The sequence below is a fragment of the Diplotaxodon limnothrissa genome, linkage group LG7, assembly GCF_057381915.1.
Source record: "Diplotaxodon limnothrissa isolate DT_005_m linkage group LG7, D_limnothrissa_male_GT1.1, whole genome shotgun sequence".
Classification (NCBI taxonomy): domain Eukaryota; kingdom Metazoa; phylum Chordata; class Actinopteri; order Cichliformes; family Cichlidae; genus Diplotaxodon; species Diplotaxodon limnothrissa.
The window spans coordinates 49,593,230-49,612,090 of record NC_140602.1 but is presented as its reverse complement, the minus strand read 5'-3'; the positions used below and the strand labels follow the sequence as shown (position 1 = coordinate 49,612,090).

The 18,861-nt window shown below is 44.1% G+C and overlaps 1 protein-coding gene across 1 annotated transcript; it reads left to right on the top strand.

Annotated features, from left to right (window-relative positions):
• The first annotated feature begins 2,171 nt into the window (after positions 1 to 2,171).
• Positions 2,172 to 17,647, top strand: prag1 (PEAK1 related, kinase-activating pseudokinase 1). The gene is made up of 5 exons (XM_085358333.1): positions 2,172 to 2,460; positions 2,548 to 4,268; positions 10,798 to 10,943; positions 12,056 to 12,819; positions 15,153 to 17,647. Exons 1-5 carry the CDS (start codon positions 2,197 to 2,199, stop codon positions 16,296 to 16,298), a joined length of 4,041 nt encoding a protein of 1,346 aa, XP_085214459.1. The 5' UTR covers positions 2,172 to 2,196; the 3' UTR covers positions 16,299 to 17,647.
• Positions 17,648 to 18,861: the final 1,214 nt, after the last annotated feature.

Genomic DNA, 18,861 nt, shown 5'->3' with positions numbered 1-18,861 from the left:
TGTTGTTTGACCTGAAGCATACGGAGTTTAGGACCCAGATTACTCCCAGATTTAAGAGCATCTTAGTCCGACAAATATGACAATAACAACGGCCGCTTGCATGTTCTGCAAAAAAATGTGCTTTATTGTGTATCTGACGGACAAACACCAAACCAGTTCCACATCACGGAAGTTGCACCATTTTTACAAACCAATTCTGGTTCATCTGTTTCACTCAACAATCGGCCATGTGCGTATCAAAACAAAGGCACTGCGCATGCGCGTTTTACTCCCATTCTATCGCGATATTGCCTAACATTATACCGGTATTACCGTGAACGGTATAATATGGCCCAGCCCTAGTCTGTCTTATATCGAAGGTACTGCTTCACTTTTCAACTTCTTGTTGCTGCGTGTGAGAGCTTTTACTTTTTTACTTTTAGCAAGGGGAAGTGAGAGAAATTGAACGGTGAACTTGAGAAGGTGTGGGGAATGTAGACCACAGGGTCTATCTCTGTTAAAACAAGTAGCTCTGACCATGCCAACAAGAGCCAAAATAACCAAAACCGTGTGCAGCTTCATTTGTGTCCCAGTGTTGCTGTGCAAATGCAGACACGAGTGCCAGAAGTGGTCTCAGGTGAAAATCCTGCGTGGACGATTGCGACTCTCTTAGCAGAGACTAAAGTTGACTGGCAGCAGGTCTGTGCACTCGAGAACCAGTGGCCCAATAATCCCTTGCGCCTCTGATCAGTCATCTATCCGCATGACTCATGCACGAGGCTGTAAGATGTTGGCCAAGCTGCAGTTTCCTCTGTTGTCGCAGGAACGGTAAAACAAACAGTGAGCTAGCGGATGCCTTCCTGCATGAACTGAGTCAGACAGAACAAAGAAAAATGTAAACATGCATCTTATCTTTGCCAGCGGGACCACTCGTCATACCCTGTGGCATTACTGGGTCATAAAGCAAGAATTAACTGGAGTCTTAATAGGCCTAACCTCTATTAAGTATTTTTCAATCCATGGCTACGTTAATGCTTGATGTCGCTCTAATGTTTCTCTGTGATGAGTCGCAAGTTAGCTGAGAACTTTCCTCAGTCATAAGAGGAATTGTGGATCCTCCTGCCTCTTACGGCTGTTTTCCAGCCGGTGCATCTTAAATAGCGAGCTAATGTGGCCGTATGTCACTGCATCACCTTGTTGAAAGGCAATTAAAGCTGTGTCAGGAGCATAAATAGAGACACACACCCCCACCCCGCTCCCGGCTGCGAGGAAACAAATGATCTCTCTGAAAAGGTGTTGATCTTCTCTCTGTCGGCCCAGTTAAATGGGGCTCAGCGAGGGAGAGGAAGGAGGTGCGTGGTTCAGTTGTGTTTGTGAGAGGTGTAGGACGCACATGTTGTTTGTGTGTTCATGTGTAGAAGAGAGAAGGGGGGTGGGGGGTCATCGTGGGTGTGAGATTCACCCTGGTGAGACTTGCGCCTTTAGACATTCCTGACATTCCGACCTCCGGGATGCTTGAGGCTCCTCCGTCTTCTGGTAGCACGCTGGGGGCTGCGGAGGGCTCCGGACGGCTTTTAAGTTGCCAGGCTCACATCGGCAAAACCCTTTGGTTGAACAGAAACCACATACCCTCTAATTTAAGAGGGCATGGGAACATGCAGTGCACGCAGGCATCAGGTCTTCTCAAGTTACATCCATGAATGACACTTGAGTCTTAACAAGTCTTCTATGGAGTCAGAGACACTTGTCAGCCTGGGCCTCCTTGTCTTTGAGTTTTTAAATAGATGCTTGAACTTTTCACTGTTTTTTTTTTAATATCTGTTAGGATTTATGGCAGAAGATCATGCATATGTTAGGTTAAAGGCAAAATTAATAAAAACAGTCTGATACCTTTTCTCCGGGCACTGCAAAAGAGATATGAGCTGTCAGACAAGAACTTAAGGGCTGGGTGAGATTTATACATCAATTTTTTTTTGTTTTGTTTTTTGGGGGTTTTTTTGGTGACAAAGACATGTGGAATTATTATTATGACTTAATGTAATCACTTTTAGGCCATATGTCTAACTCAAAAACCTGTGCTTCATTCTTCTCTCTGCCTTTTACATGCTGCCCTACGACCGACACCCCGTGTCGCAAAATCAGCCATGACAGGTCATCCTGCATCTACCAGATACTTCCAGAGCCACCTCTGACCAAACCGGATTTAGCGAACCCAAGATGTCAGCGTGCAACGACTTTGCAGAACACGTGTGGAAACCCGGCTCTTGTAAGAACTGCTTCCACCCGTTCAGCGCACACAAGACCGTTGGCTTCCGGGATGGCGGCGCACCAGCTGCGTGTTTGAAGAGCAGCCCGGGAGGTGATGAGGAAGCTTTAGTGACTGCGCCTTCACCCTACAGCAAGCCGACGATAGCTGTGAAACCTACTATGATGAGCCTCGACACCAGCGATGCTGCAGATGTCAACATGAACATTGAGCAGGTGAGCCTCTCAAATGTTTCCATTTTTTATTTATTTTTTTGTCAGCTGGATGTGTGTTTGGTAATGTGTGTTCATGTTTGTTTGTAGGAGGAAAACACAAAGAGCCCAACTGAGAGGCTGCGCCTCAAGCAGCTCTTAGACCTGTCGTCTCTTTACATTGATAACAGCGGCTGCAATAAGGCCCACAGAGACGCAGTTCTTCAGAGTCCCGACGCCAAGAAAGACTGCAACAACTGCTTCTCTTTGACTCCCTTGTCCCCCACTATCCTGCCCACTGACTCTAAGATCATCAGCAATATCTATGTTACCCAGGAGGAGGGTCGAGGTTCTCAGAGTTTAAAGAAAAATGCCAATGAAGACTCCTGCAGGCAGCAGAATAGTACATCCGCTCTCCGAACCAAAAGCACTTTTAATGGAAATGTTGTGACTACCAGGTCGAATTATCAAGAATGTCAACAGGCAGCTGTGGAGATACCCTTTTCACTGGATATTGTCCCTACTAGCCCTGCCACAGTCCACAGCAATGGTATGAGCAGTGGGAGTGCGACGGGTGTTACCACAAAGACATCCAGCACTTCTACCACTTCCTGTGTGGATGTTGCTAGCCCTAAATCTCTTTGTCACATCCTGTCCAAACAGAGCAACCTATCAGACTCCTCTTATTCTTATCGTAGCAGCACAGATTCACTTCCTGGAGGCTCAGGCTCAGGAGCAAGAAAAGACAGCTCGAGGAGCCCCCAAAGCCCACCATCTATGGGTAGCCCACAGTCAACTCCCACCTTTTTCAGTGGACAGAAAAGCTCAGAGCCAATTTATGCTGAGAGCACTAAGAAAAAGCGCAAGCAGCAAGAAAACGGACTGCAATCTCAACCGGAGTCCCCAAACCAGACTGAGGAGTCCCTAAGCTCTGAGCATGACCTCTCAGGAGACAGTCAGCGGGCCACCATCACTGTAATGGCTGCTCACATGGAGGAGAACAACAGAACTTTCTACTTGAGCAGCCCGGATTCGGCTGTTAGCACCCAGTGCCACTTCAGCCCCACGGCTCGTAAAGACCAGAGCAGTCCTGCTTTCCGTTGGCCCAGCCCCAGCCACAGCATAGGCTCTCTTGCTACAGAAGTAGGCTGTGCCCCTACTCTGCACCCCAAGCCCCAGTCCAGCCCACCAATTCCTCCAAAGAGGAACACCCGCTCCCCAAAACTGGGCACCTCTAGCCTCTCATCGTCCATGTCTTCTCCAGTCCCGCTTCCTGAACTTCCCAGACTACTGACCTCCAGCCTCTCTCCGTCTGTTTCATCTCCCGTCCCTCTCACTGAACTCCCCATGCTTTTCTTCGTCTCTACTAAAGAGGTCACTGCTGAGAACCAGAGCCCAGCGCCCGAGCGATGGCACAAGCCCCACCACCACAGCTCTGGCTGGAACTGCCGCATTGAGGAAGAGGAGGAGGAGGAAGAAAGAGACCGGAAAGAGACTGAAAAGAAAAAGTTAGCCGCCAGTGCTGAGGCAACCTCTCGGGTGACAGGCGTAGTCAATGGTGCTGCTGTCTGGAAGGAGGCCAGGGACTCGAAGGCCCACAGCGGCCCCCCTCCGCTGACAGAGCCAGGCACGGCCCCCCCAGCTGCCACTAACAATGGTGCCTATCAGGGGGAAACTAAGGGCAACGGCGCAGAGGCGGAGGGCAAGCATAACGGGAGCATGCCGGCAAAGCAACCGTTGCATGGTGGCTCATCAGAGCCGCTGGCACCAGGGAAGGGAGCTACCAGCCATGACCCCAATCCACCGCCTCCCCCACCCAAGAAACTGCACAGGTAAGAATAGCAAAGCACTGTTTTTGTTTTACAGTCACACATTTGGTTGACCCTTGAACAGGACAGAGCAGCAATGCAGCAGATCTCAGAAAGATCTATGACTTTTTTTTTATTACTAAATCTGCTTTTTCAGTTAATCGTGTTGTCAAAAGCAATGGCAGAATAGTAGCAAGATGGCTGAGCCTATCTGAGGCAACGACACTGCTCCATCACTCATGTTGACCAACAAACACAAAATATCTCAGAAGGTGTTCACTAACTTTGTTCAGAGTAGCTGGAAAACATCACAGGCACGAAATCCTTTTAGCTGATCATCTAATATCCAAACATGTAACACAAACAAATGCACAACGTGGCTTAAGGACAGGGGAACTGAAATATTGTTTATTCAAAGGCAGCAGTGAAAAAGTGTGATAGATACTGCATTATATGGAGGTAAGCTGTTGACATACTGTAATACAGTTTAACTGTAACGCAGGTTTATCACATGTGGATTGCCTGTTGTAGCAAATACTTGTTCTATTGTTTTGTCTCAGTGACTTGCATTAGGATTTTTGGGACTGTGGTTTGATTATATTATTTAATTTAGCACTTATAACATCCACTTAGGCCTAATGTAATGCTCTCCACAAAGGCAGTTCTGATGCATTTATGTCATGCAAGTCACTATTCGGTGTCTGTGACCATACATATGTGCAGATACAGTATCTAACTGCAGTCATTAGTGTGAAACTCGCAGTGCCTTCTCCTTTCATAGCATCATTATTCAGCCTCCATTCTAATGCCTTGTGATCATTCAGACTCTTGCAGAATATTCCTTAATGCACGCCTTGTTCTATTCATGCTAGAAGCGTGACCTTTTTCAATTGTAATTAATGCACAAAGTACGTCTGTTAAGTAGCCCGCTGCTATGTCAAGTTACTGTAAATTTGTTTTGGCTGCACCACTGTAGACGATGAATGCAAAAAGCATTTGTAGTACTGTGGAAAACTCTTGAGTAGCCCTTCCTTTCTTTATATTTTAATAGAAAATTGGGAGAAATCTTTAAACATGCATGAAAATACAGTGTGCACAGCAAAAACAAGCCTTATATAAAAGATTTCTAACAAGCGTGAAAGCCAATATTTATTCATTAACACAGCCTGAACTCTCTTAGGCACGAAAGTAGTCTTCAGGAATAGTTCTCTGGGCTTCCTGGAAGACTGTCGAAGCTCTTCTTTGGATGTTGGTGGCATTTTACTGTATTGTGGTTGGGATCTTTGTCAGTCAGATGCTAGTGGGTCCAAATCTGATGGCATTTTTCTGTGTTCATAATTCCATCAGTTTTGACAAGATCTACAACACCCCTGGCTGAAATGCATGCTCGAACCATGACAGAGCCTCCACCATGTTTTTACAGATGACTGTAGCCAGTCACTGTTCTGCATCTCTCCTTATGTCCTTGGTACATATTGACAGTGGTTTGAATCAGAATTTTCACATTTGGATTAGTCGCTCCAAGACCTGATTTTCAGTCAAATTCTTATGTAAAGTGACATACCTCCACCTTTTTCCCCAATTTCCTTCTGCATGAATGGCTTCTTGACAGCCACCTGTCCACTAAAATTATTTCTGATGAGGCTTTAGTGAACAGTACTTTGGATCAACTAAAGGCTCAAATACATCTCTCAGCTCCTTTTCAGGACCGTAATAGATTTTTCTCACTCTTTAAAGACATGAGTTTCAGGTGCTGTTCAGATATTTTAAGGACACACTGCACCACATGCTGAGAAGTGCCAAATTCAAGCTGATAGCTCTCTGGGAATCACTTTGTTGGTGCGAAAAATACTATTGTATGTCTGTCAAAATGTGTTATTTTTGTGAGTTTCATAGATTCAATCAGCTAAAGGAATGGAAACAAATTATGTCTGTAACAAAGATCCAATTTAAAATGGGCCCCCTGGTCAGTTTTCTCTTATATGTAAAAACAACACTGGTTCACATCCTTTGTGTTAAGAGCTTTTTTCATCCTTCAGTGATTCATAAGTCCGTGTTAAGAGGTTCAATAAACAAAACCCAAAAAAAAGCATTACTCAGAAAATGGGCAGATGCAAGGACTAGACTAAATATGATTTTTTTTTTAAAGCAGCCACTATCCAAAGAAAAACTTTGAAAAACTTCAGAAAGCCCAGAGAACTATTGCTCAAGACCACTTAAAAAACATTCCAAGAAAATCTGACTTCTTTGAAGAAAAATATAAAGAAATGAGACCAGAGGTGAAATTTTCACAGTACTGTGTGTTTGTTTGTTTGTTTGTGTGTACGATATTTCTGCTGAAGTCCACATGCTGGTCATTTGTATGGCTTGATAATCACGTTTTATTACATCATGTGCTATATATGCAAAATGATGAATGCTCCTCTTTGCACACTCCTGGTTTTACCAGTCATATGTAAGCTATAAAAAAATGCACAGTTGCCTTAAACTGAAGTTGCGTGAGTCTAAGAATACATTGTGCTGTCTGAGTCAGTTTTCCAAACAAGAAAAAGAGAAGAGGCTCTGTGTTGAAGTTATTAGAGCATCAAATGAACCCCCTCCCCCCTTAAAATAAACTTTGCTTTGTCTATAACAGTGCAATGAGGTGCAAGCCACACACACACAATGTGACTTCCCCTACGTAAGCACGCGTTTTCTCATCTTGAGCTAGATTCGGCCAAAGCTCAGAAGACGACACAGACCGCTGATCACATTTCAGTGGGGCTTTATGTTTGTGGTAATTCTAGGAAGGAACCGTTTTTGCTGTTATGACATTGCCAACATTCTGCGCTGATAAAAAAAAACCTTGTTGGGACACATGTGGGAACACGCCTTTACCCAGTCAGTGACAGCTCTCGCTTTGTGGCATTCCAAGTTTATCAGTGGGTTTAATTTGTTTAAGCAGTAAGCGACCCTGGTCACTACTGGAGACACAGTACTGGAGAGTAGTTCCACATTCCCGACTCAAAGACATGAGTACACGTCCCCTTTGAAGGAGCATTTTAAAGTTCTGAATCATTTAAAATCCACAGATGGTTTAAAAGAATCTGGCTCTCAGAGCCTTTGATCACGGCATAAAACACCAGATTTTGCTCTTTAATTCCATGTAACAGGTCATCCAATGGATTATATGTCGGGTCGGGCCTAGGAGGTGTTCGCTTTTGTGCATGTGCCTACGTCATGGATGAGTGTGCATGATTAAGTAGCCTACTCCTTAACAAGGAAGGCGTGTCAACTGGTGTGTAAATGTTGCCAAAGAGGGAGGGGCTTTAGTGAACAGATTGCTGCCCCCCGGGGCAACTCCCAAACTGTTCCAGCCTGGCGATCAGTTGCCACAGATAGAAGTAGATTTTATAGATCAGCATTGCTGCCCCTCCCTGCACAAAGCCTTCCTGATCCCCTTTCTGCTGCACAACAGATAGCATCTTGTTGCAGTCTGGCAGACTTGAAGGCTTTTCTAAAGTGAACTCGTAGGTGAATGAAATTAGAAATGTGGGCGCTTTAACTCCCCGCATCTAATGGATGCTGTTGCTTTTCTTGTGAGACACTTTAAATACACACATTACTCGTGTGGCACCAGGGTTGTGTTACCTACACACGCCGTGGCTCTAGGGAGCCGCTAGCATGATCCAGGGGCATTTTGTACCAACCGGCCCAGCAAGGACCTCAGCATGAGGTAGGCACCTGACGACAAATTATTCTCCTGCATCACCAGTGAGACACAAAATCGGACTGCTATGTCATTAGGCTGGTGAAGAGTTTGTGTTTCAGGTTGCTTTTCTCTCTCTTTCTTTCCCCCCACATCTCCATCAGATGCCAAAATTTAGATGTAGCATTGCATGTGGTCAAATTTGTTTCCTTCCTCTTTTACAAACTGCCATTTGCTCTTCTTCTAATCTCATGTAATGTTTTTCCACTTTCTTGATCTAATTCTCTGTTTTAACAAGTCTCGCTGGTACAGTAGAAAGAAGTGGTAAGATGAAAAGCTTGATAGTTCTAATAGATTTTACATTCTTAGACAGGAGGAGCGACAGAGTTGCATTTCAAAGATTGTTTTGGGGTTTTTTTTTAAACACGTGAGCTGAGCGGCGGTGAATAAGAAAAGGGGGGAAAAGGCTGACAAATGATGACAAGGTAGGCCTGGAGCAGTCTGCAAGAGATAGCAAGGATTTGTGTCAAACATTAATGGATCTTTGGTTTATAAAACTGTACAGCCTTGGTAACTGTCCTACAGTCTTTGGAGGCAAACAATGTGTCTCTTTATTCTCTGTTGGAACATGTAGAGGTTGCACAACAGGCGGGAGAAAATATAACCCTGTGTAACAGAAATGCAATATACAGCTTTTTACCTCCTGTGAGTCTTTATATTAAAGGAGGACATGAGATATTTATATTGTCCATAATATCACAGAGATAGAGTTCAATCCGTTCCTCTCTGGCAGAGACTCATAAAAACTAACACTGCAAGCTTTGCGGGGATTGTGTTCATTGCATGGTGTGTCTGCTACCACCTCTGCTTCCTGCAGCATACATAAAGGAGGGACGGTGTATTATGAATTAATCGGGTGTATTCTTAATACTCTTTAACCAGCTAAGCCCGTGACTAAAAGATTACATCTCTACATGAAATGGCCCTGAAAATCCAAGTATATTTGTACATGGGTGAGCATGTGACCTTTTGCACGTAAACATACAAAGCGTGTGCATGCTTTCGCTCCCACTGCATCATTTTATGTGATTACCACAAAGAACGTCCTAAGTAAGAGTCGGGAAGTGAAATCAGTTCAATTAGGCTAACCTACAACAACAACAACACTGCTGCAGTTTGGTTTATGTCTCATTTTACACTGTTACACTGCTATCTCTAGCTAGTTGGCTGCAACGCCAGTCCGATTCACTGGGGCAATAAGAGAATCTCAAGTAAGCTTTGTTTTTTGCTGGAAAGCTGATCAGATCTACTCAGAGGAAATGAGAAACCAAGGTTATTAATAGATGTTTAGTCTAAAATCAGACATTCTAGTCACGGTGATCTTGGAAAAAATGTTGTCTTTTGGTGCATAATGTGCATTTTATACAACACTGTATAAAGTGTGTGTGTGTGGGGGGCTTTTAAATTAAATTAAATTCAAACTGCAGATACCAAGTGTTCACAGCAATAAAAATCTTCACTTGAAACATTTATGTGCATTTAATGGAACAAACAATAATGAGGACAAATATTGTACCACCCTAAACGCTTGTATCTCCTTCCTTGCGTGCCTCTCCTAAAGAAGCTTGCTTATCCATGCTCATCCTCCAGTATAAATCAGTGCCATTATTTTTTTTCACATAGGAAAATCTCATGTTTTGGATACAAATCGGAGAGATCTAGACCGAGACATGCACGGGCGCAGACATGCACATTCGCTCATAATCCCTGCGCTTTTACCATTTCTCCTGCGCCTCAGCGTTTCCACTGCCTTTCATCATGGCCTCTTTTGTCTGTAAAATGATAGCGAATCCTTTAGCTAACTACCAACAGAGAATACCTAACCCTTTGTCTCCCCCCTGTGCTTCTCTCCTCTGCTCCTCTGTTTTTTCTCCTAATTTATGGTGGAACTGAAGTCAGGGGCCGGCAGATAAATGGATAGAGGAGTCATTTTGTGACGGAGGAGAGGACGGAGAGGGGCAGATGAAGGGGAGGGATGGGACCCTGCTTCCCTGAGCCATTAGCAGCTGTAATGAGAAGAGCGAATAGCTGTCAGTCACCCTAATTGGTCAAATTTATTAGAAAGTGTTCATGAACAGTTTTCACTAGCATTATAAGACGCAGTCACAATGGTTAGATGGTCAGGTAATCAGGCAAATGGACAGGAGGAACTTTGGTTGTACTTTGTGCTTAAATTTGTAGCCTTTAGTTGAAGCTATATTTGGGAACCATAGTGCAGTTTTTAAAAAGATTATAAAAAACCAGAGAGGTCCTCGCATTTATTCTTCTTTTACAGATTTTAGTCATTAATGTAACTCTGAGTCCCTAGCCACAAGCATAAATTAGGAAAATGCAACTAAATGTAGGGAAATCCAGTTTGCACCTATGCTCTTATTGCCACTTGTGGACACAGAGGGGCTAACGCTCAGCAGCAGTTGCTCAGTCTCACTTTTAGATTCCGATGTGATTGGCAGTACATTTTTCATCAAGGCTTGTTTATTGCAATTATGAGGCAACGTTGAATCAGGAAGCGTTGCACTCCTAACAAAGAAGTGAAACTTGACATGACTTATTCATCGTTTCATCTGAAATGATGTCGTCCTTCCCGCAGGTTTATTAATTGCATGGTGCAGGCGTAAAACAAGCAAGAGGAAGAGGGATGGTTCCACATTTACAAACGGGCATGCAAGAAAAATGCCCATTTCTGCTGCAGATCAGCAGATTGACTGCCTCGAGACACTGCACCGGGCCCTGTTGTAGAAAAGTAAATGGTAAAAAATCAAGTTGTGTAACATTATCTCTGCTTTTTTGTTTTCTCCATGACAGAGTGGGTAGGATGAGTGGCAGCAACATGGAGATGGACCGCTGTGGCCAACATGGGTCAGTAGAGAGCCCTACCTCGTCTCTACGGGGCCTGAGCAACTCCAGCCTCCCAATGGCCTCCACTGACAACCTGGCTGCAACTGACACTGGTAAGCAGCTCATACTGAATCAGTTAATAAAAATAATAATAGCAGTAATAAACATTCGTGTAATCCAACTGAAACGAGCATGACATATCTACATGGCAATGTCAGTGAATTTTCTGACATGTACACTTGGGTATCCGTGGAAGTTGTTTTGCTCTTTTATGACTGCGAACCATAAAGGTGCACTTTGTTCAGAGTTAACCTGAGCAGCAACATCGAAACAAGGAAAGGAAGCTCTGCAGGGATTTACAGTTAGTGGCTGTCAGCTTGTCCCTGGTTCCTTTTTTCGCATGCAGTGCACATGCAGTTTGTTGTAACGGGTTCATTAGTTCACGTTTTTCACGGTCTTCTAGCCTGAGACATGGCTCAGAATGAGAGGCATCTGTCCTCGCGTTGGAAACTGTCGTCATCCTTCACGTATCAGCTTTAAACCTCGGTGGCACTCAGACACTTGTAATTGCTGCAACTTCCTGAGCAATGTTGTTTGAAGAGATAATTATGGACTCTGATAACGAGGGGAAAAAGGGCTCGGCTACATCCTAGAGCCACCCCCCACCCACCTTTACTGTCCACCCCCCCTTGCGAAAGCAGTTCTTGAAGACTGCACCGCACAATTATCTAAATATCTTCAGTCTTCTCTGGTGTAATGTCAGGTTCCAAGTTTAAGTCTTTAATTGATAAATGGTTCATAACTGGGTGGAAGATGTTTTGACTGTCACCATGGACCCTGGATTGTGGAAAATTTCCAGTTCTTCTGTAGAAACAAGGTATGTCTTTATATTATAGCCGAGCAGTGCGCAGTGACATGAGGGGCGTAGTAGATAAATCAGATTTGCAGCTGTCACCTGGGAATATTCTATCAGGGAATCCTGTTAAGGAAAATTAACTTAGAAGGACGCACAGACACAAAGGATACACTGTGTGAATCCACAAAGGCAGGAAAACGAAAGTCTGCCAAGAGACATTTCTCTCTGTTTGTGTCTGTATTAGTTTGTGTGCATGTGGAAGCCTGTAATTCCCAAGTTGACACAGTTTGTGTTTCATTGGTTATGTCTGTGAGTTTGGTTTTAATTTAATTGGTAGACCTGCTAACGTCTTTTTTTCTTCTTCCATAGGTTCTCAGGATGCTACACGAATGTCTTGTTCTTCTCCGTTTCCTAGAAGCCCAGTGGCTTCAGCTCCAGGTTCTCCTAACCCTCCCTCCATTACCAGCCCGAGTAAGCAGCCGCCTCCACTCCCAGAGAAAAAAATGGCCAGCCGCACCGTGTCCGCTCCCGACGGAAACGGAAAGCCTTTCGTTCGAGCGTACCCGCGCCTCCCGTTTACCGGCTCAGAGAGCAATGTGTGCCGGACCGCTGATGCCAGCTCCCGTTCCAGTTTGCCATCCAGCCCCGTTGATCCACGGCCCATTTTCTCCTCCAGTGAGTCTCTAGAACGTTGTCACGCCCCCCTGGGACGAGCCTTGAGGTCCAGGACGCTGGACGAGCCAGTCAAGACTCATGGTCGGCTGGGCGTGCACTGCCGAAGCAGCATCACTTGCTTATCTTCTCCTCAGCTCAGCGTGCCGTTCTCAGCTGCAGAACCAGGTTCAGCGCCAAACTTCGGCTCGAGCCTGCAGCTCCAGACCCTTCTGAGCAACATCGACAGTAGAGAAGGAGTGTACTCAAAACTGGGCGGGCTTTATGCTGAGTCTCTGCGGCGCCTGGCTCTAAAATGTGAAGATCACTTCACTCGCTCACAGAAGAACCCGCTGAGGTTTGAAGAGAGCAACTGGTCTCTGTTCAGGCTCACGTCTAGCAAGCCCAGCTGCAATGCAGGAGACGCTGTATACTACTCTGCCGCCTGTGCCTTAGACCCCAGCAGCTCCTACGCTGTAAAGGTAATCCCTAAATACTGAGCTTCATTTGCAAGTGAGAGATGTTTTACTTTCCAGGCACGCAACACACTCTGTGAGCACTTTATCAGAATTAACCCAAAAAGACTAACTGGGCAACCGAATGAACAACTAGCTTTTTGTTTGTTGTTGTGAGCACCCAAGCACTTTTTCTGCAAAACAGGGAAAGGGTGGCAGGTGTGCAACCTGTTATGCTTCCTGTCACTACTTCAAAATAAAAGCCTCAGTGCCGTTTTCTACACACCTAACATGAAAAAGCAGTAGTTCAGTTAGATTGTCAGTAACTGAACACAGCTTTGATGCACTGTTTGGAGAGTAAACGATAAATAGGGAGGTACTAAAAAATAAAAATGTAAATAACAGTTACCTCTGACTTCTTTTGAAGTGGGTTCTCATTAAAATGGGATTGTAGGATCATCAATACAGTACAGTTTACAGTATTCATATTATTAATAATATCCTACATAGTTTAAACAAGTGGTTGCCAATGTTTTTCATTGGATCCCCTAACATACTTCGAAACTATTTTAATATAACATGTTTTATCTTTAAATATATATTCAGCAGAATTCATTTCAAACTGGTTTGGGCTACTTTTGGATGCCCCCAACCGGTCAAGGCAGATGGCTTCTAAAACTGGTTCTCCTGGAGGTTTCTTCCTGTTTTTCCTTCTAGCTGTTGCCAAGTGCTTACTCATAGGTGGTCGTTTGATTGTTGGGGGTTTGCAATAGGCTAATAGTAAAGTTTATCTTTCAGCATAAAGCACCTTGAGGGGACTGTTGTTGTGATACTTTTAGCAGCACTCTATTTATCAAATATTAATATCAAAGGATGGTGTCACCAACTCTACCCATTTATCCAGTATATGCCCTGTTAACACTTTCAACTTTACCTAGCTAGTCAGCTGCTAATCCATATTGCTAGCTAACGATTCACTGCTAGCCATGTTTCAGAACAACAGTTTGCAAATGTATTCATAAATCAGTTTGATTTGAAATATTAACTAGTAGTTTCAACTCTTGGCCAAACATTAGCAAGCTGTATCTTTATCACTTGGATAGTTACTCATTCATTTTAATCACTTACACATTTTTTGGCTGCCATTTTTTTTTACTGCTTATCCATTACTTTTAGCGAAGTGTAAACTTTAAACTTTGACCACCTATTGTACTTGTATTCTTGGTTTTCATATAATGTACTTGGATTTGCAAGGCTAACATTTAAATGAAATGGAAAATTTTAAGGAAAACATTTGTTGTTAAAACTGTGCAGAAGATAACCTGCAAGTGTATAGTAACAGAGTCGGGGACTTTGCTTGCTCGTAACTGTCAGTTCCAGTTGAGAGAAGTGAAAACTTACAGTTGTCTGAGGTACAGTTGACCTAGTGGGTGTTGAACTTTTAAGCAGGTACTTGACAGTTTGAGGACAGGATGAGGAGCTTAAAACTGGGCAGCAGTCTTATTTGTTCTAAGGCTGCAGATGGGATAGCCCCACTACAGCGCAAACCTTAAAGGCATGTAATGCAAATAACGAGGAAGGAGGGTGTGGGTGATGTGATCTTTGCCCGAAAGTCATTAGTGCTGTACAATGTAGCAGCTGTTTGTATTGTGTGTTTTGCCACAGCCTGGGTGCCCAGACTCTTGCTTAATATCTCTGGGCTGATTAATCTTTACATTCCAGGCAGGGTTTACAGTCCAGACAAACCCTTTCTGTTGTCCAAAGCCAAGACAAACTTACTTAGAAGACACTCATCCCTGTGCTAACGATAATTTTGTACATTTAAGCAAAGTCAGTACAAAAAGTCAGCATGCTTTTTTACATGTAATGCTGTTTACTGTATTGCCACCTAAACCTTCTCACTAAGACGAGATCATTATTTTTGGGGGAAAAAAACCAGTCCCATCAAAGACTTAAAATAAATGTAATTTAATGGGAGGTGTTGTTTAAAAAATTTGATGTAATATTTCACACAGACCAGTTTGAGAATGGACACTGGAGGGCTGTAGTAGTTTATTTTCATCCCAACAGAATCTGGTACTGCTATCAACTTGCCAAACTGTGGTATAAAAAGTATTTTTGAGAAAGCTTTTCAGCTGAGGCTTGAGCTTACATGTCCATCAGGGGTGCTGATTTCACATGAATAGGAACAGGAACTGAATTAGCACTGACCTTGGAACTTAACTAACAAGAATTCCTTTCTTATGTTTCTTGGCTCCACTCCCTTCCCGTCTCTGGAATTTTCCCTCCCTCCCTCTTTGTCCCTTTCTTCTTTTCTGCTTCACCCCTTTCTCCCTTCCTTTGTGTACATACCTCTGCAGATCTGCAAGAGTTCAAGCATTGAAGCCAAACAGGGCCATCTCTACGGCCTGTCAGTGCAGCAGAGCATGCCTCCTCACTTCAACCTTCAGCAGGACTGTGGTCACTTCCTCGCCTGTGTCCCCCAGAGCATGTTGCCTTCTGATGAAGTCTCCCAGCCAACCACACCTGCTTCGCCACTGCCTCAGTCTATGCAGGGCCAGCCGGAAGACAGAGAGCGAGTGGTGGTCATCACACCTGAGATCCCTCAGCAGACGGCAGCTGACTTTGTTCGGGAGTGGGAGGCATTCCACAAAGCTCAGCCAGAGGTCTACGAGCGTCGCATATGCTTCCTCCTCCTACAACTCTGCAATGGCCTAGAGCACTTGAAAGAGCATGGGGTCACGCACCGTGACCTCTGCCTAGAAAATTTGTTGTTGGTACCTCATCAGCGCAGGCCCGCTCTGTTCGCTCCACAGACTGAAAACAGCTCCAGTAATGGTTCAAGCGGTGCAGAGGCTCAGCGTCACCTTCCCCGGCTCCTGATCAGTAACTACGCAAAGGCCAAGCGTCGCTCCTCGGAGGATGCCGTGTCAACCAACGTGGACCCTCGCATCAAACGTGACCACGCCAGGCTGGCGCCTGAGATCCTCTCAGCAGCCCAGTACCGCAAATTTGATGAGTTCCAGGTGGGCATCCTGATCTATGAGCTCCTCCACCAGCCAAACCCGTTCGAGGTCAGTCCAGCACTGAAGGAACAAGACTACCGCTGTGAGGACTTGCCTCCAATCCCCTCTGTCTCCCTCTATTCAGCTGGCCTCCAGAGGCTGGCCCAGCTCCTTCTCCAACCTGACCCCATCAAACGCATCCACATCCAGGAGGCCAAGCGTATATTGCAGAGCTTGCTCTGGGGACCGAGGAAGGACCTCATGGATCAGCAGTGGGAGAGACAAGGACAAGGGGGAAACTTTGTCGATGGATCCCGACACGAGGGTCTCCTTAATTGGCTCGACGTGAAAAGGGCGCTGCTGATGATGAAGTTTGCCGAGCGCTCGCTGGAGCCAGAGAGGAACGCAGAGCTGGAGGACTGGCTGTGCTGTCAGTACTTCTCCTCAGCTCACCCTCTGTCCCTCTGCCATACAGCTGAACTGCTCTACTCACTAAAGTGAAAGCTCACCTTATGGGTTAAAAATCCATGTGGGCGAAAACATAGTTATATGCGACTGTAGGTGCAAGAGAGACCAATGATGTCAAAGAATGGGATAAGGAGGCACAATCCTCTGGAGAAAACCCACACCCGTGTATTCGATCGACTTCATGCACGAGATCCATGCGTCAAACTAGCCGTCCAGTCTGAACTTTTTTTTAAATTTATACCAACAGTATCCTGCGACAGTGAGCTTAGTATAAAAAAGACCTGTGAACACACCACTGATTTTGTAATAATCAGAAAGATTCTCATGACAACTAGAATCTGTTTTCATTTTCTCTCGCGCTCCCGGTGGATGCATCAGGGGGGAAAAAGAACATGGACAGTATTCATAATAATACACTTACCAAAGTTCATGTTTGGCACTGTGTTTTGTGTATTTATTATATGTCAGTGGAGACATTTATACGCGCTGACGACAGGATAGCAATTCATAACCTAATTCTGTGTCAGTAATGCTGTGTCGCACATACATGTGCAGCTAACTTTGTCTACATGTAACCTGTACGGCTAATTTCTCTGCTAATGGAAATGTGAGGTCACCTGCAGGCTTTACCGTATTGCACCTTTTACTCTCATGTTTTTTGTCATGGGCACATAGTGCTGTATTGCAGAATTACTGCAGGATTATCCTTTTTTTTTTCTTTTTATTCTGTGTATACTTGGAAATGATCAACACAGCCTTTTGGAAAAAAATACTACTACTGTTCTACTACATGCAGTTTTTTCCCTCCTTCGCTCAATTTTATTATATATTTAAATGTTTGTTGACATTTGTCACAGTGCCTTTTGTTCTTTTGTATTTGTTACAGTGACTCGAGCCTAATGTAAATACTCCCCACCATTTGTCCTTTGTGAAACTGGCCTTTCACAGGAACAATCTTTTCTTTTCTTTTCTTTTTTTTGGGGGTTTTGTACAGTGATTTGCAGATGATAATAGAAGTGAATGGGCCCAAGCAGGTCTTAAAAAGCCATGAATATGAGCAGTAGTTAAAAAAACAAGATGATATTTATGATTTAAGTTGTTATCTTGTAGTAGTCACTGGAATTTCTGTTTATTTCCATGATATTCAGCAGCAGCTGGGCTTTTTTATGTGTCATGAAAGCTTCAAGTTATAAATTATATTAAAACAAAAAGTGTGGCAACACATTAACAGCCTGCACGCAGGTTTTTATTCATGACCGACTGTTTCTAATGTGGAAGAAAAGTAAAACACGCCCTGAACTCACGACTAATGCATTATTGATTGGAATTATTTTGTGTGTGTGCCTCTTATTTGCATCTATCAATAAACTGCATATATTTTCTCACTGCAGGATGTGGTGTGTTGAGGTAGTTTTTTTCTTTGTTTTGTTGTACTTATCCATTTTAATGATTGGGCTATTAGCAGGTGCCGCTAATGAATATCTGCAAGCTGTTTGTGACAACTGATAGATACATTCCCTGGCCTTTTTATTAGTTCCACAACTGCTTGTTAACGCAAATATGGCAGCAGTTCTTTGCATTTAGGCACGTAGAAATCATTCAAACCAAACAGAATAAAGATGAAAGGTGATTTTTGAATTGAAGTGACTTTGGACATGGTTGTTGTGCCAGACGTGTTGGGCTGAGTATTTTAGAAACTGCTGATTTACTGGGAATTTCCTGCAGATCATCTCTAGGGTTTACAGAAAATGGTCAGAAAAAGAGAAAATATCCAGTGAGCAGCAGTTCTCTGTGTGGAAATCTGTTGTTGATGCCAGAGTTTAGAATGGAATAGAACATTTCAAGTTCACAGGACAGCAACGGTATCTCTGAACGCACAACATGTTGAACCTTGAAGCAGATGGGGCACAGCTTCAAGGTTCCACACCTGGTGGACCACACAGCATGCCACGCTGCCAGCTGAGAACAGGAACCTGATGTGACAGATCACACAAGCTACAAGATCGGGGGGGGAATACCTGCTCTGATGAGTCTCTATCTGCTGCCACATTCAAATGGTAGGGTCAGAATCTGCTGTAAGCAACATGAAAGCACAGATCCATCCTGCCTTGTATCAGTGGTTCTGCACACTGGATTACTTTGTACCAACTGATCGTTGTTTAAACACAGTCTACCTGAGTATTGTTTCTGTTCATGACCACAGTGTGCCCATCTTCTAATGGCAGCTTACAACAGTATAACGCTCAAACATGGACCATGACTGTGAGCTCGCTGTGCTGAAGAAATGGTCTCCTCAGTCCAACAGAGCACCTTTGGGATGTGTTAGAAAGGGAGTTTTGCATCAAGCAAGCAGATCTGAAGGCGTCACACAGGAAATAGAGGGTGTTTTTGATGAACGGGAGAAAACACCAGCCTTTTGTTATGTTGTTGTGTGTTTTGTGGATCCTATTACTCCAAAGTATGCTATGTAAGACTGTGTGAAACACATGCAAATTAACTAACTAACTCCGTACTGAAAAAAAATCCACAGCAGTAAACGATGTTGCAGATACCTCCTCCTATTGGTCCTAGCCTTTCTGTAGCTTGGCTGAGAGAC

Bases quoted from the DNA above. Each gene is read 5' to 3' on its own strand.
- prag1 (XM_085358333.1), top strand. From the start codon at position 2,197: ATGTCAGCGTGCAACGACTTTGCAGAACACGTGTGGAAACCCGGCTCT. The intron at 10,944-12,055 runs GTAAGCAGCTCA...CTTCTTCCATAG, and splicing joins CCTGGCTGCAACTGACACTG to GTTCTCAGGATGCTACACGA. The intron at 12,820-15,152 runs GTAATCCCTAAA...ATACCTCTGCAG, and splicing joins GCAGCTCCTACGCTGTAAAG to ATCTGCAAGAGTTCAAGCAT.